At 41.8% G+C, this 24,253-nt stretch overlaps 1 protein-coding gene across 1 annotated transcript in view; it reads right to left on the bottom strand.

Annotated features, from left to right (window-relative positions):
- The window catches only part of LOC121861658 (calsenilin-like), a 219,361-nt gene that overhangs the window by 31,501 nt on the left and 163,607 nt on the right, over nucleotides 1–24,253 (bottom strand). The window contains exons 6-7 of the mRNA XM_042359552.1: nucleotides 19,634–19,643; nucleotides 5,110–5,221 (exon numbers count right to left, since the gene is read on the bottom strand). Coding sequence (XP_042215486.1) covers nucleotides 5,110–5,221; nucleotides 19,634–19,643 — 122 coding nt within the window. The remainder of the gene's footprint in view (nucleotides 1–5,109; nucleotides 5,222–19,633; nucleotides 19,644–24,253) is intronic.

Raw genomic sequence — 24,253 nt, 5'->3', positions numbered from 1 at the left:
AGTGAGCCTGTGGCGACCTTGGTGACCGGTGGACAACTGAGGGCCTCACTCCGCCCAACGCCGGAGTCGTCTAGACCTAACTCGGTCACCAACTCAGGTTCCTCAGTGTCACTCGTCTTAGCTTGGTGACGGATTATTCGCACCATTTAATCTATCAAACACTAATAAAATATTCAACAAAATCCTCAATACGGACCTAACGAGAATGAGATCAAATAACCATAAAATGAATGATAAATATAAAATGTGGCGGTGTTGGGCAACGTCGCCGGAGGAAGACCTAGGCGAGTTTCGCACACAACAACACTATCGTAGTCGCTCGCTACACCCAGCTCAGTGTAACCACATCCACACTAATAATGACACAACTACAACACGTAAAGAGAGAGAGAGAGAGAGAGAGAGAGAGACTTTTCTCACCAATTCTCTACAGGTTCTACACTATATATGAACTAATATTGGAATTTACTTATTACACAATCAAAGGGTCTTATCGGGGATTTAAAAAAAAAAAAAAATAAAATACCGTATTAGAACCTGTGAGTATGTGTAAAAGAGACGCCTAAAGTGTACAGTGTGTAGGCCTATAGGGTCGTGCCATTAGTGAACCCTTAAACCGATAAGACTGTTTACTACCCTGTTACACTATTACATGTGTGAGGACGGCTCTGGTTCCTCACACACACACACACACACACACACACACAATGCTAAACAGCTCAGTAATCCATATAGTTCCGGAATTCACTTATTAATTATGATTACCTGTGTGTGTGTGTGTGCGTGTGTGCGTCGCTGTAAATAAAACACAGACACAGTTTAATGTCCTCGACGAGCGGATATATCTGTATAAAGTTTTTAACCCGTTAGTCGTGTAGTTCATTAAGCTACGGTAAAAGTTTTTAATACCAGGGCCCATTACGATGTTGGCTGCTGGGTGTAAATCATATTATAATGAGCTGTAAATCATTTTATTATGCACCACTATACTGTACTGCCTCACACACACACACACACACACACCAGCTTCTACACCACCCTCGACACCGGCTCCTACTACCACCTGAGATCCCTAGCCCGAGAATTGCTGTTCGACACCACAACCGCATCCAGCCCATACGTGCACGAACTGATCACTATAAGAACAGCCCAGTCCCAACCATTGTAAAAATTATCAATAACTTGTAATAAACCAGTGTATTCACTCCCAGTAAACACTACTTCTTGCACTGTCACTATGTTGAAATGCACTGTAGTTTGAGCTTCTCCCCATCTAGTTATTATATATCTTATTTGTATCGCTTATGTTACTTGTATATTTTTTGTAATTCGAAACCCATTCACCAAATATGTAACTGTATATTTTCAGCCTTCTGTCTGCCAAGCTCTTTCAATAAACCGTTAATTATTATTATTATTATTATTATTATTATTATTATTATTATTACACACACACACACACACACACACACACACACACACACACACACGCTGTAATTGAGTGTGGTGGTGGACGGGACATAGGATACGTTGACTGTGTATACGACTCAACCCAACTAAGGTAGGATGTAATATGAGACTAAAAGGATGTTATACCTCAAGACACAAGTCCTTCAGGGAGAGAAAGTGTCCCTGATCATTACACAAACGTCGTATAAATATTGTGAAGGAAAACATTAGCATTTTCCTCATATGTGAATAATGTTAAATATATTTATTAATGAAAACAAAAGACGATCGTTATATTGCAGGTAGAGTTGTGGAACTCTTAAATACCGTATAAAGGTGTAACATAATCTTCCTCAATAACCGAGCCAATTATTTATTTTCCTTTAAATTTAACTAAACAGAACCAACTGGAAATATATTCTCATTTCCTTAACACACAATAACATCAATTAAACTTGAGGATTGAGTTAGATGAAATGATAATACCAGGTTTATCTTCCTTCATCAGAAACTGTAGTGACGCCGGTAACTCCCTAGTCAGCCACGTGAGGTATCCTGAGCTGCCACAGTCATTCTTTTAGTGGCACGTCTCCCTGACCGAAGCCTCTGAATGTTGACCCCTTGGCCCCCTGTGAAGTGTAGCGCGTCGTGACTCTCACCTCCTCCTTCACTCACCGCGACACGCCCATGGCTGTTTCTTCGATCTTCAGATTCTTGTTCTGTTGTTACGTGTTAGCTGTTCCATTTTTCCTGCCAGAGGTTACGTAGCTGTTCTTTTGTTTTCCTGCTGCATCTTGGTTTTACAGTAGCGTCTTGGGTTCTTACCTGGTCAATAGTTTTCGTTATCAAACCTAATTTAACTTGTCCTGACGTGATCTAACATAATTTATCCCGAGTTAACCTAACCTGGTCTGATCTAGCCTAACCTTACCACTTTGAACAGGTCTCAGGTATTGACTATGTGTAGTGTAAGGAATTGACTCAGCAGCCATACACAGCCATACACCGTCAAGTGCTTATGAGGTTCCTTGCCGTGTTGAGAGAGCCATAACTAATCCCTCATTGGTCAGGCTGCCAGGTATGTGAGACCTAAAATAACCAGGGCAGAGTCTGGAGGCGCAGTACTTACCTTTGATAAGAGGGATACAATGGGAGGCATTATTGACCTTATGAGAGACTGAGTCAGTGGGTAGATTGTTAATATTATGGGGGATGTAAGAGTCAAATGTTATGTGAGGCCTGTTAACGTAGCATGGGGGCCTGTTAACGTAGCATGGGGGGCCTGTTAACGTAGCATGGGGGGCCTGTTAACGTAGCATGGGGGGCCTGTTAACGCAGCATGGGGCCGTGGCAGTATGGGGGCCTGTTAGCATGGCATGGGGCCTGTTAAGCAGCATGGGGCCTGTTATCGAAGCCATAGGCCTGTTAACGTAGCATGGAGGCCTGTTAACGTAGCATGGAGGCCTGTTAGCATGCATGGAGGCCTGTTAACGTAGCATGGAGGCCTGTTACGCATGGGGCCTGTTAACGAAGCAGGGGGGCCTGTTAACGGAGCATGGAGTCAGGGAACCGGGTAAGATTTGCTTAATGAAATATCAAGACGACGACGGCCACGTAAACAGACTGAACCTGTTGGTTGGTCAACATACACGACTCAACTTAAGTTCCTTCAAAGATTTTTTTTATAACCAGGGCTTCCTCAGCAGTACTCAGGGTGTCGCTCACAACTAAGACTTGTTGACGTCTGCTTTACCGGGATTATGGATTTATACAGCAGGAGAAGGACGAGGAAAGTGTGAGTATTAGGGAGAAGGTGTGAGGGGGGGTCAGGTGAGGGGTGAGATTGGGTGAGGGGTCAGGTGAGGGTGGGGGTCAGGTGGGGTCAGATGCAGAGGTGAGGTGAAAGAGTGGGTGAGGGGTGGGGGTCAGGTGAGGGTGAGGTCAGGTGAGGTGTGAGGGTTAGGTGAGGGTGGGGTCAGGTGAGGTGAGGGGTCAGAGTGTGAGGTGAGGTCAGGTGAGGGGTGAGGTCAGGTGAGGGGTGGGTTAGGTGGTATGTATTGTATTTGTAGTTTTTTTTTAACAATACATCGACAAAATACAGTATCATATATCCATTAGGGTAAAAAAAAAAATCCGGACACCTTTCAAAATGTTATATTCTACACGTACACAAAGAATTCGTCCCTGTGTACGTTTTTGTGTGAAGGTGCGTAAATGTGTGTATACTATGTGAGTATACAAATTTACCTCATTACATATTCATTTTATTCTCTGAGGTAATTCTCGTCAGCGTCCAGAACTCACTTACAAGACTTCACCAGATTTACACAACGACTCAACTTTCCATTCCTCAGACGCCAGCCGGTATCTGGATAAGAACTCAGTGGAGAAGATCATTGAGTATATCCGATAGATTGCTTTACCTCTCTCTCTCTCTCTCTCTCTCTCGTAAATCTTCGCGTGAGAGTATTGTGCACAAACTAGCCTCTGGGGAGTGCTTGGGTGGTGCTACTAAAAAGCCAGAAACCTAACCTAACCTAACCAAACCTAACCTAACCTAACCTAACCAAACCTAACATAACCAAACCTAACCAAACCTAACCTAACCAAACCTAACCTACCCATTGGTTCTTTATATACAGAATTTACTCGTTATATTAGCCACGTTATGTACACTAACTCAGGGGAGGAAATATTCTCTCTCCCTTAATATCCTCCCCCACCCCCTAACCTCCTCCCCATCCCGCTAACCTCCTCCCTATTCCCCTAACCTCCTCCCTATTCCCCTAACCTCCTCTCCACTCCCCTAGCCTCCATCCCATTCCCTTAACCTATCCTCCCTACTCTAATTCCTCCCCACTCAACCTTAATCACAGTCGATACATAATCTCGCCTCTATTATAATCCATTAATTAACTTAGCAAGATTATTAGTGATTACTTAATGGTGACAGAAGTATAAAAGGTTAGGTTAGGTTAGGTTAGGTTAGGTTAGGTTGACCTTGAGGTGGTGTTGACAGGTATCGTCCCCTCCCCCTCTCACTAATGGCAGAATAATACCTACCATCCACTCAACACCTGCGACCTTCAACACTCAGCACACATCATTAATTCTACACCAACATTTAATTCAGTATTACTAATGTATCATCCTGACAGTATATCACAGAACACACCGGCTATGCATCAACTGTGCCTGACAATCCATTAACACTCACTGCCATGTTTTGAAAGCTGACCTGCTGTTACTTTTTTCTCGACGTGACGATACTTTAATTCTGCCGATAATGTGTGGTTCCTTCTGATCTTTTCATCATAAAACACCGAATGTTCATTATTATTATTTAACTTATTTATGAGGATAATTTCGTTATATTTGTTAGTTATTATGTACTGTATATGAGACGCGTGTATATGTTTAAGAAATATTTTGAAATAGATTAAATGTTGGAAGAATGTCAACATGGAATAAAGACAGTTCATGTTTTTGTTTCTCACTCAAAGACGAAATTCCGTTCTTAAGTTAGCGAAGAGTTGTGTCTGGTTAATCCCATAACGAGAGACTCGACGCTCGTATATTGTCGACGATCAACAGAAAACGGAGAAGAAACCGCGAAGAAAGAAAACGAATCTAAGGAGTAACTATACTAAAAGAACTTACCTGCATACACGACTGGATAAATTCGTCAATGGTAACCACACCATCACCGTTCAAGTCCAGCTTCTTAAACAGTCGCTCTACGTGTTCCCGAGTCTGTTTGTCTTCGACCTGTGGGGAGAAAGATACAAGAATGAGAGATAGAGATAGCCTGAGGATCTGAGAGACAATGGAAGAGTTGGCGAGATACCGATCGTAAAGAGACGAAGAAAGAGACAGAGTGTGACGACCTGGGTACAGGAGACAATGAGATGGGCCTGAGAGACAGTTATAGACGGGGTGATGTGATAACGAGATGTGAGAGACAGGTGAGAGACAGTGTGAGACGTAATGAGTTTGTGAGAAAAAATTTGGAGTGGGGAGGGAGACAAGGGGAGAGCGAGAGAGGGGAGGGGGGAAGAAAAGAGAAGAAGAGTGAGGAAGAAGAAAGGAGGAGAAGGGGGAGAGGGGAAGAGGAAGGAGAGGGGGAGAGGAATGCCATCAAGATCCTCGCTCATGTTATTAAAAACACAATTTTCTTAATAGTCTTTTTAATAACACCTGATCCCACCAGGTAATATAACAAGGTGTGATTGTGTTTACCTGCCGTGTATGAGGTGATGAGGAGACACGATAGTTCTTGTGTTACCTGTGGCTGTGTATACTTTATGTGTATGTGTGTTAGTTTACATACACATATATTTAAACCTATATATTCAATACTTACACACACACGCAGAAGTATACCCTGATTTTATTTTATGTGTATATGTTTGCGTAGGTGATAGAATATACACATACACACAAATACACACACAGGTATATTCAAAACTATTCATATACTCATCAAACTCACCCAATGAATGTCTCTCTCAAAAACAAAAATTATAAATTACCTTTTAGAATTTTTGATTGCAGTTGTAAATGGGAGTTATAAATCCCCCTTCCCCCCTTCCCCCCCCCCTTCCCCCTCCCTCCCTTCCCTCACTATGACTCATTTTCCACACATTTGAGGTTTTAATTACAGTGTTGCGTCGACCATAAAATCAGTGTTACCAGGTCCGGCTCAACACCCCAAAAAAACCTGTAAGTGTTTGGAAATGATTCTTACTTAAATAATAATAACTTCATTACAGAAAGAAACAAAAAATAATATCGTGGTTTTTTATTTGTTATTTTTTTTTTAGTCGTTTTAGGATGAATTGATGAAATGTAATACCAATTGATAAGGGAAATGAGGGTTTAGAGGGGAAAAATAAGAACAAAATAATTAAAGGATGATAGTACAACCTATCAATGATCTGGTCTGTCTGTCTGTCTGTCTGTCTGTCTGTCTGTCTGTCTAGATGTATGTCTGTCTGTGTATCTGTCTGTCTGTCTCTTCTGTCTATCATTATTGTTTGTGTTTTTCTGTCTACCTGATTATCTTCACAAAGAAGGAGAGAGAGAGAGAGAGAGAGAGAGGAGAATGTGTGTGTGTGTGTGTGTGTGTGTGTGTGTGTGTGTGTGTGTGTGTCACATGGAACACCTGCCTCTGTCAACACACTGACAGACACTAATGACTTCAACTGGATTACACTTTGTAACAATAAGGCTTCCCTGAGAGAGTACCTGTCCACAACTTCCCTCTCTTCCCTCTCTTCCCTCTCTTCTCTATCTTCCCTCTCTTCCCTATCTTCCCTCTCTTCCCTATCTTCCCTCTCTTCCCTCTCTTCCCACTCTTCCCTCTCTTCCCACTCTTCCCTCTCTTCCCTCTCTTCCCACTCTTCCCTCTAACCTATCTTCCTCTCTTCCCTCTTCCTCTAACCTATGTTCCCTCTCTTCCTCTCTTCCTCTTCCCTATGTTCCCTCCCTCTCTTCCCTCTCTTCCAACTCTTCTCTCTTCCCTCTCTTTAAATCTTCCCTCTCTTCCTCTCTTCCCACTCTTCCTGTTCCTCTCTTCCCTCTCTTCCAACTCTTCCCTCTCTTCCACTCTCCTTTTCCCTCTTCCCTCTAACCTATCTTCCCTCTCTTCCCACCTCTCCTTCTCCTCTCTTCCCTATCTTCCAACTCTTCCTCTCTTCCCTATCCTTAACTCTTCCCTCTCTTCCTCTTCCCTCTCTTCCCAATCTTCTTGCTGCCAAACTGTAAAGTAAGGGAAAAGTAGATGGTCTAGTAGAAGGTATGAGAATAGAGAGGACAATAAAAGGGAGGAGAGAGGTGAATCGTTTTCTTGTACTAAAATCACCGACAACAGAGGGATTAACAGTTTACAGCATGTGTGTGTGTGTGTGTGTGTGTGTGTGTGTGTGTGTGTGTGTGTGTGTGTGTGTGTTCCCCATGATCCCCAGCCTATCTATTTATAACCTAACCTAACCTAACCTAATCTAAATCCCCAGGTTAAAAAAAAAGAAGTCCAAAGGAAGGTATTCTATAGGCTCAGGTAGATACGGTGACGCCCAGGTGATACAGGTAAAACACACACACACACACACACACGTAAGTCACCTAAGACTGTCATCTATACGGTCTCTTGACGCAAAAAACAAACAAAAACAAAACACAAAAAAACAAAAACAGAAGGTAAAAAACAAACAAGTATTTTTGTGTGTGTTTGTATGTGTGTTATTTGTCAAGGTCTTCCTCAGGTGATAACATACACACATTCCTCCACTCAGTTATATCTTGTTTTTGTATGTTTGTGTGTGTTTGTTTGCTTGTTTTAGGGTGTTTGTGTGAGTGTGTTTGTTTCTGTGTGTTTGTTTGTGAGTGTTTGTGTTGTGTGTGAATGTATTTATGTAAGTGTGTGTTTGTGTGTTCTTTGTGAGTGTTTGTGCATGAATGTGTTTGTGGACAGGTAAAGTAGGCGATCTTGAGCCTTATATCAAGGGGGAGTGGGGGTGTGTGGGTGGGTGGAGTGGAGTGGTGGAGTGGTGGGTGGTGAAAGAGGACATAAAACTATACGAGGTGATGTGTTTCCTGAAGAAGGTTCCTTTAATCCTGAAGGGGGACAGGCAGGGTGATGGTGCCTCTATGGTATCTCTCTTCTGTAGTGTATACAGTGCCAATATAGTGCCACTCCCTTCAAGTCTCTTCCTTGAGGGTGAAAAAGGTTTTGTATTGTGTCTCCTTACAGCTTAATAGTGCCACGAAACATCATATTATGGTGTCTGTAGAGTGCCATTTTTTATATGACGTTAGTGCCAGGGGCCAGTTATGGTGAATGTGTAGTGCCGGTAAACGTCGATGGGAGGAGTTTAATGGCTTTTCCTCTTGGGTGATAATGCCGCTAAACTTTTACGATGGCACCTTATTTATCACACAAATGACAGTGCCACCTGACCGTCTGTCCATCCCGGTGGGTGATAAACGGCTGTCTGGATTCTTAGATAACAACCTGTCTAACTTCTGTATGTGATCTGTCATTGATGGTAGTGGTGATAGTGGAAAGGAATGATAGTGACAGTAGACAGGGATGATAGTGACAGTAGACCGTTATAGTGACAGTAGACAGTAATGACAGTGAGAGGAGACAGAGATATATGGTGACAGTCGATGATGATGGTTGTGGTGACAGTGGACAGTGTTGATAATGACAGTGGACAGTAATGATGATGGCAGTTGATATAATAACAGTAAACAGTAATAAATAACAAAGTAAATCATCATCATCATCATCATCATCGTCATCATCATCATCATCATCATCATCATCATCATCATCATCACAATCTAAGAAGAGACACATCAATATATTTTTTCCTCAGAGAGACAAATTACTTATACCTTTTTCCTTCCTCGTTAACTTAAACTCTTTCAACAGAGATCTATCTCCTTTATTACTTTCATCTTCACAACTTTCACAACTTTCACCCACAAATTACTTTCTCACTTCTGGTAATTTTAAAAACTCTGGGAAGAAATCCAATTCGACTAGGTATTGTTTACGTCACGAGAGAGAGAGTTGTATTGACCAGTATTATTATTGTCTCCACTATAACACCACCTAACACCTCCCCTCACCCCGATAACACCATATAACACAATAACAAGGCAACTCTCTGCCCTAAAGCATTACTATGGTACACTCTTTCCCCTCACAGTGTACGCAATAACACCTCCCCTCAGATGCCACTATAAACGCCATAATAAAAGACTTCCCCTCACTGACCCACAACAAAGTATAAATGACAAAAACAATAACAGCCGAGGGGAAATTTTTTTTTTATAATTTCTGTATTTCACTGATGACAAAAGCAACACGTAGACAGCCACACAGACAGACATAGATAGATAAGACATTCTTGCTTCTCTCTTTAAATTCCTCACCTTTCTCATCTCCCCTCACCCCCCTCACCCCACCCTCCTCCTCCCTCATTTGTCAGGGGCGGTGTCAGCTCGCACCCCAGAGGAGTAAAATGGCCCTTACTATTGAATTCTTGGCTTTGTCTGTCATCTAGATTGATAGACACTCACTCTGGGAGGGGGAGGGGGGGGGGAGAAGGAAGAGGGGGAGGGTAGGGAAAGGGGGTGGAAGAAAGAAAGGCACTCACAGGCACCCCCACAGGAGCTTTTATCGAGACGGCTGGGGTATGAGGGTGGGTGGGTGGCGGGTTGTTCAATCTTCGCTAAGTCTTGATATGGACAAAAGTTTTATCACTGATCACCAATAATAATAATAATAATAATAACCTCTGCCACACACACACACATCAACAATAACATACAACCTAACCCTGATATACACAAGTTAACAGGTCAAGTTGGTGGTGGGAATCATCACATTGAAACACAGAAATACTTACTCTTATGTCTATCACTCTAATTGCCCTAACTACCTTGGTAACTCGGAACGATCGTCTTTTAGGGAGTAAAGAACCAATTAAAAGTAAAAAAAAAGTGTAAATAAGTAAAAAAAAGTAAATTATAAAGTGTTGTTGACGTGTAAGTTATGTAGGTGGAAGGTGTTTTGGGATTTGTTTATTTACAATTTTTTTTACTTAAATTTTACTTTTTGTTTTCATTTTGATGATATGTAAAAATGTAAATACATATAATGTCTTTGGGTTTTATATGATGATGAATTTAAATGCACAGGTAATGATGAATTTAAATGCACAGGTAATGATGAATTTAAATGCCCAGGTTAATGATGAATTTAAATGCACAGGTAATGAGGAATTTAAATGCACAGGTAATGAGGAATTTAAATGCCCAGGTTAATGAGGAATTTAAATGCCCAGGTTAATGATGAATTTAAATGCACAGGTTAATGATGAATTTAAATGCCCAGGTTAATGAGGAATTTAAATGCCCAGGTAATGATGACTATAACCTAACATATCAAAACGGCTTCATTATACCAAATCTTTCCTTATACATAAAAAATAACAATAATTAACACGGAGAATAAATCGACACAGAAAAAGAAAAATGGATAATTAGCATAAAACAATGCACGAAAACATTAAAGAGAAAGAAAGAAGATAAAACAAAACCGCTTAACTTTTTCAAAAAAAAAAAAAAAAATATGAAACTGGGACGAAAACTTTAGGAAAAAAAATCTTAAAAAAAATGCTCAGCTGTCACACGATATAACAAGAAGCGAGATATGAATGGTGCATAAACGATCGCTCAGAGGCAGAGTGGAGTGCTCATTCAGGGAAGCATAATGGACTGGGAGTGGGAGAGAGAGGGAAGGATGGAAGGAGGGAAAGAAGGAAGGAGAGAGGGAAGGAGGGAAGGAGGGAAGACTACAAATGTGTCCCTCCTTCACCATGCACACAGTAAAAAAAAATCTCATCTACTTATAATATTTACCGAAAACTGAGACAACAAGAGGATAATAACACCCACATGTCAATAGGGACGCGTAGTAGGTAGAATTGCAGTACATTATGACTTTTAAGGCCTCGTGTGGCTTGGCGCTATATGTCCACATGTGAGGGAACGGTGATGATACAATGGGTGGTGGGGGAGGGGTGAGGGGGTGGCGGGGGGATGGGTGTGGGGGGAGGGGAGATGGGGAGTGTGGGGATGCGGTGTGAGGGGAGGAGAGGGGGAGATGTTGGGGGATATTAGGTGTGGGAGGGAGAGGGGAGATGTGGGGGATAGGTGTGGGGGGAGGAGGAGGGGGGGAGGTGTGGGGATAGGTGGCGGGGGGAGGGGGAGGGGGAGATGTTGGGGATCAGGGTGGGGAGGAGAGGGGGGAGATGTGGGGGATAGGTGTGGGGGGAGAGGGAGGAGATGTGGGGGATGGGTGTGGGAGAGGGGAGGGGAGATGTGGGGGGATAGGTGTGGGGTGTGGAGGGGTGTTAGTTATTCTTCTCTTCTCTTCTTCACCTTCTTTATCAGTTTGTCTCACACACCTTAGTCCACCTTACCTGGGATCTTCATTACTCTGACTAATTAACAGGTAGAAGGTAATTAAGAGAGAGTATACAGACAATCTATTGGTAAATGTTTGACATGTGGTGACCTTAAATTACTTTCTATACTAATCTGAACTACCAATTATGAAGACAGGTGTTTTAAATGATGTGTACTGAGGGCAAGTGTTCACCTTTCATATAGTTTCAACAGGTAAGGTCTTTAAGCAACATTAACGAGGTAAGATAAAAATTTGTGTCAGGCATATACACAAGAGTCAGGAAGGCAATAACTGTGTCACGTACTCAGCCTTTAAAACAAATATTCCACGCTCCATGTATCACCGAGGTAAGTGTGTCAGTGTGTCATGAGGTCACCCAAATTGTGAACTTCTTCTATGTGTCCACTGTGTGTGTGTAGGACTGATGGTCGTGTTAACAATTGGTCCTGATCAGCGATGTTGTGATGCGTTGACTGTGTGTTCTTTATTATGGGAACAGTTATAGGGTTTAAGTGTGTGTGTGTGTGTGTGTGTGTGTGTGTGTGTGTGTGTGTGTGTGTGTGTGTGTGTGTTCAAAAATCAGTGTCATGTCAACTTTAAGCTTCTGAACTCATCCCAAACACGTACAGAACTTCACCTTTTTTGTGGAGAGAAAATGTGTCTCTCAAGAACATGTTTAAGGGGTCACACACACACACACACACACACACACTTCCAAACCTCGTGTCAACAATGTGTGGTGGAAATATGGCTCCTCCCTTGGGCCCTGAGTTCTGGCCAACTCCCTAATACCCACTGTACTAATTCAATTCTTCAAATCGCTGCAACAAATTTTTCCCTGACGAAAGCCACTAAAGAACCTAACCTAACTTAACCTAACCTAAGCTAACCTAACCTAAGCTCATAATACGTTTAGCTCTATCATGTCATCTGAAAAATTAGTAGTTTTAGTGAGTGGTGTTTGTCGCTTTAGTCAAAAATCTCAGGAGTGCATTATGGTGTCATAGAAAATGTAGTTTATTTAAAGGAGTAACTCACACAAAACACACTAACGTCCACACGTCAATGGTCTCTTATAGTGTTGATTAAACTATTCAAATACATAAGTTTAGTTTAGATATGAGCAATTAAAAATAAAGATAAATAAAATGCAAAAATGTAAAGCTACGTAGTCAAGAGAGATCCAACTGACTGACTGCCTTACTCACGATACCGACGCTTCGCCCTCCTCTGCTTTACACTATGCTCAGTAGACAGTCAGTTAAGTAGACAGTCAGTTGAGTAGATAGACAGCTGATTAGAAAACTGATTAGACAGTTATTAGACATGCGAGACAGGAGACAAAAGGGACGCCCCATAAACACTTTTTTGACGGAAGGAATTAAGAGGAGTGGAAGGATAAAGTTTGTAGAACTTCAGGAAGAGGAAGAGGAAGAAGAAGAGAAGGCGGAGAAGGAGGAGGAAGAGGATATGAGCCCATTACCTACCCAGGGGCCTCCGTCGTGTCCCCCAACAGATGAGATTAAGACAAAGGGAGTGACAAGACGAGAAACTACAGACCGGACAAGGAGGATAAATTAGGGGACTGAGGCAAGGACGGGAAGCTAATGACGTCATGCCCAGTAGTTGCCAGAGACTGCTAGGAGCCTCAACTCTTGACGCATTATCATTATTGTTATTATTATTATTATTATTATTATTATTTAGAAAGATAATAAAATGCAACCGCTAGTTTATACCAATTTATATCATTCAACGATAAAAATAGATGTTTATTTCCCCGGAATATATAAACATTATTAATTAAATTTTGTTTAGGAATTAAGTATATATTTTCCCCAGAGTGTTTGCAGGTGTTAAAAGGTCAAAGGTCATGCTGGTGACGTAGGCCAGGGGAGGAAACAATGGAACTTGGTACTTACAACAATATATTTTCTCGTTGAATTTCAGAAAGTAAAATGGATGACGATTTCTATGCTACTTATATAAATCAAGTGTTAAATTAATAATAATAATAATAATAGTAATAATAATAGTAATAATAATAATAATAATAGTAATGATAATAATAATAATAATAATAACAATAATAATAATAATAATAGTAATAATAATAGTAATAATAATAGTAATAATAATAATAGTAATAATAATAGTAATAATAATAATAATAATAATAATAATAATAATAATAACAATAATAATAATAATAATAATAATAATAATAGCAGATAAGGAGAAGATAAAACAAGACGTTTAAAATAATCAATAATAGTGTTGTAATCATAATGAAATGTATAACAAATAAGATATATAATAAGGGAAAGAATGAAATGAGAAACAGTAATGGTCAAATATATTCACTACTACTACTACTATTACTACTGCTGCTTACTATTACTACTACTATTACTATGACATAATTCTCATTAATCTGCACGTTCTTGAAAACCATTTACATAGCCTTTTTTATAATTAAAGATGAACAAATTAATCAGAATTTTTGTGAATCTGGCATTATTAAAAAATTCCTCAAACTACTCAAACTTTTATTAATATCAATAAAATAAGAGAACTGGAATGTGCAAATAACATTAAAATAAAATTAAAACAAAATCTTATCCGCATTTTAAAGATTAGATTTATTTTATTCAGGTGAAATAATTAAGAAAACCATGCACAACACACCTCGAAATTGAAGTGCATATATATGAGGTTAGAAAACAAGAAAATGTTAGAAACGGGAAAATATTAAAGAAAACCTGGCTGGAGCCTAAAGGGTGACCAAAATATTAAGGAAATATAGACTACTGAAAACAGGTTATTTAGAGAAGGAGTAAAATTGAATACGGGATAGGATGAAGACGAGAGAGAGAGAGAGAGAGAGAAGAGAGAGAGAGAGAGAGAGAGAGAGAGAGAGAGAGAGAGAGAGAGAGAGAGAGAGGAGGCTCCGGAGGAAGGGACGGGGGGAGGGAGGGAGGGAGGAGAGTAGGGAAGGAGACAGACGGTGGGGAGGAGCAGAGACAGAAAAAGGAGAGAGAGAGAGAGAGAGAGAGAGAGAGAGTTGGAGGGAGGGGAGGGAGGTGTGGGGGGACCTACCCCTGCTCGGGACACCTCTTCTAGTCCATCGTCAGCCTCCTGAAACGACCAGAACATCTCAACAAGCTCATTCACCGCCAGGAGTCAACACTATCACAAGCTGTTTCCCTTTGTTTATCCCCACAAAACACAAAACAAAAACCCGGGTGATATATTAATACAGGTCGGCCGGTAAGAATACACAATACTGTATTATAACTAAAAAAAAACCTTCATTCATATACATAAAAAACCGTATACTTCTATAATTTGTTTATACTTCTACACTATGTATATATATGTATTTACACTATACAAAATCAATAATGTATATCCTAAGCATGGGAAAAAAATGCCACAGGGGGTCTGGCCTGGGGTATACAAGGCCTGGGGTATACAAGGCCTGGGGTATACATATGTAGAGCAAGACACAGTAAGCACATAGCAATGTATCTAAAAGTACATATATATATAGACATGAAAACAAAATATACATATATGTGTGGACCATCAGGGCGTCACAACACCTGTTTATATCATACATGCATACATACATACATACATACATACATACATACAAATGCTAGAAAGCAAACACAAACACCTGACAACAATTTCAATCACCTGACAACCAACACAAACACCTGGCAACCATCACAAACACCTGGCAACCATCACAAACACCTGGCAACCATCAGAAACACCTGGCAACCATCACAAACACCTGGCAACCACCACAAACACCTGGCAACCATCACAAACACCTGGCAACTATCACAAACATTTGGCATCCATCACAAACACCTGACAACCATCACAAACACCTGACAACCATCACAAATACCTGGCATCCATCACAAACACGACAACCATCACAAACACCTGACAACCATCACACACACCTGACATCCATCACAAACACCTGACATCCATCACAAACACCTGGCAACCATCACAAACACCTGACATCCAACACAAATACCTGGCATCCATCACAAACACCTGACAACCATCACAAACACCTGGCAACCATCAGAAAACACTGGCAACCACCACAAAACACCTGGCACCATCACAAAACACTCTGCAACTATCACAAACATTTGGCATCCATCACAAACACCTGACAACCATCACAAACACCTGACATCCATCACAAAACACCTGGCAAACTATCAAAACACCTGACATCCATCACAAAACACTCTGACAACTATTACAAAACACATTGGGACAGGGAATGATACCTGGGACAGCTTACAAAAGTATATATACCGTCAGCTCATACAAACAACCACGTCACGAAACACACACACACACACACACACACACAAACACACACACACACACACACACACACACACACATCTGCTGTCCAATTACAACAAATAATGCAAACCACATCTAATACAACACACTTATATGGGGGGGTTGTATTGTGTACATAACCATTAACATGCTTCTTGTTGCAGGGAAAGGGGTGGGGAGGGAGGAGAAGAAGAGGGAGAGATAAGGAGGCAGGGGAGAGAGGAGAGAAGGTAGAGAGTAGAGAGGAAAGAGACTTGGAGGGGGAGGAGGAGAGGTTGTAGGTGAGGAAGGGGGAGAGGGGAGGGAGGAAGGGGGAGGGAGGAAGGGGGAGGGGGGGTTAATATGGACACAGAGAAATATACATACATACATACATACACACTTAAGTATATATTATACAGGCCAATATAACACATAGATATACAGTACAGTACAGCTCTGAAACGTAAATCTTAACATGCTCTGGTATATGAACAAAATATATATAATTCTGTCACCTTTTATAAGTCGCTCCAGTTGCTATAAAATTGTCTTATAGGATAAATAGCTCTTGTGAGTTAATATTACTTTCGATTAAATAGCTCTAGGGGTTTAAAATAGCTGTTTGGGGAAATAGCCTCAGAAAGTAAAATAAATTTATCGATCATATAAATCCTGGTTATGAATCTTTAGCAATTAAATAGTCTTGGCCTCCCTTACCCCCATCTTCACCTCCCTGACCCCACCCTGACCTCCCAGACCACACACTGACCTCCTGACCCTCACCCTGACCTCCCTGTCCCTACCCTGACCTCCTGACCCCCACCTCTGACCTCCCAGATCCCATCCTGACCTCCCTGTCCACACCCTGACCTCCCAGACCACACCCTGACCTCCTGACCCCACCTCTGACCTCCCAGATCCCATCCTGACCTCCCTGTCCACACCCTGACCTCCCAGACCACACCCTAACCTCCCTGACCCCACCTATGACCTCCCTGACCCCATCTTGATGTCTCTGACCCCACCCACATCTCCTTCACTCCCTAACTCCAAATAAATATCCCCAGTACATTAAATAAATAGCTCCAGCAAATTAGTAGCACAAATATATAAAATTAATAGCACTAATACATCATATTAATAGCCCTAGTACATCAAATTATTAGTTACAATAAATAAATTACCTCCAGTATATTAAATAAATAGCCCAATTAAATTAAATTAATAGCCCAATATACACAAATTAATTACTCAAGTACTTTAATAGCTGTAGCAAGCATATTAAATTCTGTAGCTCCAATATCTCAAAATTAATAGCTCCAGTAAATTATATTAAATAGCTCCAGTAGGGTTTATTGCTAAGACTCAAATCCCACACAACACAACAGCAGCACCGGCAGTAATACCAACTTCAAATTAAACGATATGTCTGTGTCTCTACAGGGTTAAGGGATAACCTTGATATGGCAATACTGCTTTTCAGGATAATTCTAGCTAGGAATAATAATAATAATAATAATAATAATAATAATAATAATAATAATAATAATAATAATAATAATAATAATAATAATAATAGTGATAATTTAGAAGAAAAAAATATCAGTCGTCTAATAAAATGTAAAAATAAAAAAAATAATTATAAAAATAAAAGGAAAAACAAGAAAAAATACGAAAAAATAAAACAAAAAATATTTATATGAGGAAGAAAAAATTGAAACCCTGTAAAGAAAAAAATCTTTCCTTTTCTGGTATTGGAAAAAACTTACTTAAAAAACATCTAAGAATTTTTCTTCCCCAAAACGCGAAAGAAGAAAAGAAGTAAGGAAAACAACTCAAATATTTATCTTCTTTTGAGAGAGAAGGAGTGACAAGAATATGGCATTTGGGCGGAGGGGTAAGGGTGGGCGTGGGTGGTGAGGGGAGTAATGGTGGGCGGGGGGTGAGATTGAGCTGAGGAATAAAGATTGGGGCAGAGGTGGGGTGGGCGTGGGTGGTGGGGGAGTAATGGTGGGCGGGGGGTAAAGTTGGGCGGGGGGTGAGGTGGAGCACGTGGGTGGTGGGGAATGATGGTGTGGGCCAGGGGTAAGGGTGGGCAGGGGGTGGGGTGGGCAGGGAGGTTGGTGGGGAAGAACACACACACACACACACACACACACACACCTGGAAAACATAAATGTATGGTATGAAGGCACATCTGACTGGGGAGGGAGGAAGAAAGGAAGGAGGGAGGAGGAAGAAGGAGGAAGGAGGAGGAGGAGGAGGAAGACTTTCAGTAGCTCCTCATGAAGTCGGTATTCTCTTCTCCATCATGATCCAGCCGACACAAGGTCAGGTCGAGCCATGTACCAGCTATCATTATCCGGCACACACTGGTCTGATTTAGAAGGAAAAATATATATAAAGGGGATGTAGCTAGGCGGCTGGGTGGCATGGTGGCCATGAGTAGCGTGTAATTCGCGCATTATTGGGTGGCTGGGTAGCGTGTGGTGTACGATGTGTAGTGGCTGGGTAGCTTTAATGGTGTACGTAGTATGAGTAGCTGGTGGCAATGTCAGTGTGTGTTAAGGTGGCACAGAGTGGCGTGTATTGGTGTACGTCAAGCCCAAGAGTGAAAGCACCAAGGTAAAGCATGTGGTAATGTGAAATGTGTGTGTGTAACAACAAACAATGTGTGTGTGTGTGTGTGTGTGTGTGTGTGTGAAATGTGTGTGTGTGTGGTAAGATCTCTGAAAACCACCTCCTCCATAATAATTCTAACAATGCATGCCAGATGGTGCCTGAAGAAGATATGACATACTATTAAGCGCAAGAGAAGATCGCTTTCTTTATTATTATTATTATTATGCTCATTGTCGCGTTCGTCATGTTCCGATCAGTATAGCGGGAGGAGAGAGGGTGAGGGGGGAGGGGGGAGGGGAGAGAGAAGGGGGGGGGCGGCGGTGGGTTATCGTGGATATATTGTGTGTTCGACTTCAAGTGACAAAATCCATTAAAAAGAAAGAATAAAAAATGAAAGATGAAAGTATAATTAATAACTCACTTTCTCTCCCGAAACTCTCACTTTCTCTCCCCAAACTCTCACTTTCTCTCCCCAAACTCTCACTTCCACTCCCCAAACTCTCACTGTCACTCCCCAAACTCTCACTTTCTCTCCCCAAACTCTCACTTTCACTCCCCAAACTCTCACTTCCACTCCCCAAACTCTCACTTTCTCTCCCCAAACTCTCACTTCCACTCCCCACTCTCACTTCCACTCCCCACTCTCACTATTTTCTTTCACTAACTCTAAAAACTTTATCTTCTGATTGACTAAATAAACAAAAAAATACGGTTGTTGGATTTTTTCATAAAGTTTCGTTCTTTTAGGCTTAAGGGAATCGATCGTTTGTCTTAAGAGTTGTTGAGGACGAGGGTTCGAGTCCTGACACTAAGAGTAATTCACAAGGACCAATCTTAGTGCCACCCCCTAAAGGAGTCAAATTCAACAACAACAACAACAACAACAACAACCACCACAATAACCACAACCACAACAACCACAACAACAACCATTTTCAACCCAGATTTCCTCAGTCAATAGAGATGAAGTAATATGAAAAAAAATATTCACTTTGCCTCAGAACAAAAGCTTATGTGGTATTACTTTTGTTCATAACTCCTGAATGTCGTAAGATATTGCCACATACGACACACACATACACATAACTCTTAAGGGTACGTCGAAATCTTTTAAAACCATGAGTGTTTTTTTTTTCACACGGTGGAGGTGGTAGCTCGTGTTACAGTAAGGTAAACTTCACACTTAACGTTATTGGTATAGTGAGTTTACTATTATGACCCGATAGTATATTTAGTAACGAATTATTTCCCATAACTTTCCTCGTTATTTAACAAAAACGGGGAAAAAATGCTATTTCCATTATTTCCAGTACGGGGGGAAAATAACCCATTCTAATATTTCATTGTCGGGATGAACCAAAAGGGACTATATTAAATTTAGTATTATGAAAAAAAAATCACTGTGTGGCGACCTTTAGTTTACTGGGTGATACTTATAGGGGTGCGGTGGGGGAGTGGTTATCATACTCGTTCTTTCTTGGTTCGAGTCTACCATTGAGAATGATAATATATTACTGGTGTCTGTGTGTGTGTGTGTGTGTGTGTGTGTGTGTGTGTGTGTGTGTGTGTGTGTGTGTGTGTACAAACTTACTGGTGGTTACAACAATCAAGACTAACACACCTGTTGTATCTCGACCCATAGGTGATACTGTGCCCACGTGACAGATCTTCTCCAGTACTCTCTATGTTATTTAGTGATATCTTTTCTTCCGATAAACGTAGAGTATTTTATTATGTGTCTTCAAGAGAGTTTCCAGCACACGAAAGACTCAACCGATGCCACCCACCCACCCACACCACCCACCCACCACACACACCCACCCACCCCCACCCACACACCCACACTACACACACTGGCCAAATATCACCCTTCCTTCTAACACATAGGCAGGAGTCTTTACCTAGCCACACTCTCATTCCTTCCCTCCCAGTCCTCCTCCCCCCCCCCAAAAAAGGCCCTATTTAGGTCCTATTTTACCCCCTAAGGTAACTAAGACTGGTGAAGACGAGAACCCCAAGTCACGGTAGAGTCTTTCTTTATGATTGACGCCATTTTGTTTCGGTGTTTTTGTTATGGTTTTTTTAAGGTGGGGAAAAAAGTATGTCTTGGAATCATCACTCGGGGAAAAAACTATAAGGTTATCTTGTGGGTATTGGGGAATTTGGTGGTGGGGGGGGAGGGGGAGGGGATGAAGTTGGGGGAAGGGAGGGAGCGAGGGGGGATATGTATGATGACTTAACCCTTTGAGTACGATAACTTAACCCCTTGAAGAAGATGACTTAACCCCTTGAGGACGATAACTTAACCTCTTGAGGACGATAACTTAACCCCCTTGAGGACGATAACCTAACCCCTTGAGGACGATGACTTAACCCTTTGAGTACGATAACTTAACCCCTTGAGGACGATAACTTAACCCATTGAGTACGATAACCTAACCCCTTGAGGACGATAACTTAACACCCTTGAGGACGATAACCTAACCCCTTGAGGACGATAACTTAACCCCTTGAGGACGATAACCCCTTGAGGACGATAACTTAACCCCTTGAAGAAGATGACTTAACCCTTGAGTACGATAACTTAACCCTTGAAGACGATAACTTAACCCCTTGAGGACGATAACTTAACCCTTGAGGACGATAACTTGACCCTTGAGGACGATAACTTAACCCTTGAGGACGATAACTTAACCCTTGAGGACGATAACTTAACCCTTGAGGACGATAACTTAACCCTTGACGTAACCCATTGACTTAACCCCCTAGATGATCTATTCTTCAAGTACGATAACATTGTACTCGGTGTTAAGTCATCATACTCAAGGAACAGAGGAAAGGAAGGAGAATAAGAGGAAGAAGATGAAGAAGAAGAATGAGAAGCAAAACAAGAGGAAGAAGCAGAAGAGGAAAATAAAATAAGAAGACGGAAAAGAAGATGGTGATGATGATAATGATGATGATGATGATGATGATGATGATGATGATGATGATGACGATGAAAAAAATAATGAAAACTAAGACGAAAAAGACGAAAATAGAAGAAAAACAGATAAGACAAAAAAAGACAGAAAAATTAAAGAAAATATTTATCTCAGGAAATATAAATCTTACTTGACCTCGCGACACACACACACACACACACACACACACACACACACAAACACACTTCAGTGACTTCCTACCAACGACCTTAATCCACAAGGCCACAAAGCCGTGACTCCCATACAGCCTACTTGGTCGCATATGCCAACGTGACCTGTGTGTGATAGAGGTCTGAACTGGCTGTGTGTATGTCATTCCAATGGGTTACTTAGGCTCTTATTAATGGTTTATGGCAGGAAGGTGACTCACAATGGGTCACTTAGGCTCTTATTAATGGGATATGGCAGGTAGGTGACTCAAAAGACAGAATAACGAAGTAAGACGTGATTGAAGGTAGTGGATTCCTTTAAACGATCTCTCCCCTACTTCCTTCCTCACTCCTTCCTTATTCCTCACTCACCCTCTTTCTACCTCCCTAACTCTTCTTTCCCCCTCACTGCCTCCCTCCCTCACGCACCTGCTCCCTCCCTCACTCCTCCACTCTCCCTCACGCACATCCTACCCCCCCCCTTCAATCACCTCCTCCCCCCCTCCTCCTCTCGCTCACTCACTTTCCACCTCCCCCTCCCTCACCCTCTCCCTCACCTTCTCCCTCACCATCGTATTTTAATGATTTTCTGCGCTACACTTTCTCCCCCACATCACCTTACTCTCAACTCCTCACGTCATAAACACTAGTTTCTTTTCGTTACTACATGGGGTCGTCTTTATAACGTAACTGAACATTTTCTTTTTAGCACGCACACACTCACGCACAGGTACAATAGCTTACGATACAACACTACAATACTTACAATACATTACTACCACCAAAAAGTTCATTAACCTTAAAAATTCTGGTATAATACAAAAAAAATCTAGTGAAAATATGACAAAATACACACACACACACACACACACACACACACACACACACACAGAAAAAAAAATGGTGTTTACAAATTAATAAACTCATGCGGTATTTAAGTGAACGAAAAGTGGACTGGTGAGGTTAACATTACAGTTAAGAGTGAGGTGAAGTGAGGTGCGGTGAGATGAGGTCAGGTGAGGTCAGGTCATATCAGGTCAGGTACAAGAACGGGCAGAGTCAATCAGCTCAAACACTGTGGTGACGTTCTTGGTCACTTTGGGCAACAACAACAACAACAACAACAACAACAACAAAGCTTAAGAATACACAAATACAGAGTAAAACAATTGTCACCACTTCATGCAACACATAATAAAGATAATTAAATACAGGTGAAAAATAAGATCTGAATAAAGCAATTTGAGAAACGATGTTGAGTTAAAAAGTCTAAATATAAATCAGAAAGTAAATAATAGGGAACAAGTAAATATTCAGTAACAGTAGCTATGGAGAGTAACGCAAGAGTAACAGTAACGAGGGAGAGTAACTGATCCAGAGTAACAGACGAGGGAGACAAACGAGAAAGGGAGAGGGAGAGCGAAGGGAGAGTAACAAACGAGATGAGACGCAGGGAGAGTGAAGGAACTACCTGTAGGAGGCTCACACACAGGTGGTCAGGTGTTGCGATTAGTAGAAGAGGTTGGTTAAGGCCAGTACCTTCAGGAGGAGGAGGAGGAGGAGAGAGAGAGAGAGAGAGAGAGAGAGAGAGAGAGAGAGAGAGAGAGAGAGAGAGAGAGAGAATGACAACAACAACAACAACATAATCTACACCAAAACAACAAGATAAGAACAAACAACAACAACAAACAAATGACCTTCTCAGGGCAAGGCGAATGAAATACAGAGGGCGTGGCTGTGGCAGAGGTGGGGGTAGTGTGGGGAGGGTGAGTGGGCGTGGACGGAGGGAGGCGCGGGCGGACCTACGTACCGAGGTACCGGGCGGCTGTGTGATCGCAAGCGACGACGGGCTGAGTGACACGGTGACGAGGGAGGACGCGTCCCGCTCCACGCACCGTAAGACACTGGGCGTAAGCCACCTCGTGTAGGGAGGAAGGCATGTAGCAGGTGGAGGAGGAGGAGGGACGAGGATGAAGAAGAAGAAATAAGATGATGCTTGAGGTGTAAGAAGAAGAGGAGGTGGAAGGAAAAGGATGAAGGAGGAAGAAAGAAGAGGAGGTGGAAGGAAGAGGATGAAGGAGAAGAAAGAAGAGGAGGTCAAGAGGGAAGAGGAGGGGTCAAGGGTGGAAACATAGGAGAGGAGGAGGGTGACAAGTGCTGAGAGGGACGAGAATAGGAAGAGGTGACGAGGGGAGTAACGAAAGGGGAGGGGCTAAGGAAGGTAGGGATGAGAGTAATAGAAGGAGAGGTAGAGTAAGGATTAGGAGAGGTAGAGGAAGACTAGAGAGGTAGAGGAAGACTAGGAGAGTGTAGAAGAAGGACTAGGAGAGGTAGAGAAGACTAGGAGAGGTGCAGAGGAAGACTAGAAGAGGTAGAGGAAGACTAGAAGAGGTAGAGAAAGACTAGGAGAGGTAAAAAGGCAAGACTAGAAGAGGGGAGAGGGAAGACTAGAAGAGGTAGAGAAAGACTAGGAGGAGGTAGAGGAAAGACTAGGAGAGGTAGAGGAAGACTAGAAAGAGGTAGAGGAAGACTAGAAGAGGTAGAGGAAGACTAGAGAGGTAGAGGAAGACTAGTGAGGTAAAGGGAAGACTAGAAGAGGTAGAGAAAGACTAGAGAGTGTAGAGGAAGACTAGAGAGGTAGAGAAAGACTAGGAGAGTGCAGAGGAAGACTAGAAGAGGTAGAGGAAGACTAGAAG

This window comes from Homarus americanus, unplaced genomic scaffold, assembly GCF_018991925.1.
Source record: "Homarus americanus isolate GMGI-L3 unplaced genomic scaffold, GMGI_Hamer_2.0 scaffold51216, whole genome shotgun sequence".
Classification (NCBI taxonomy): domain Eukaryota; kingdom Metazoa; phylum Arthropoda; class Malacostraca; order Decapoda; family Nephropidae; genus Homarus; species Homarus americanus.
This window is presented reverse-complemented; position numbering and strand designations above follow the sequence as displayed.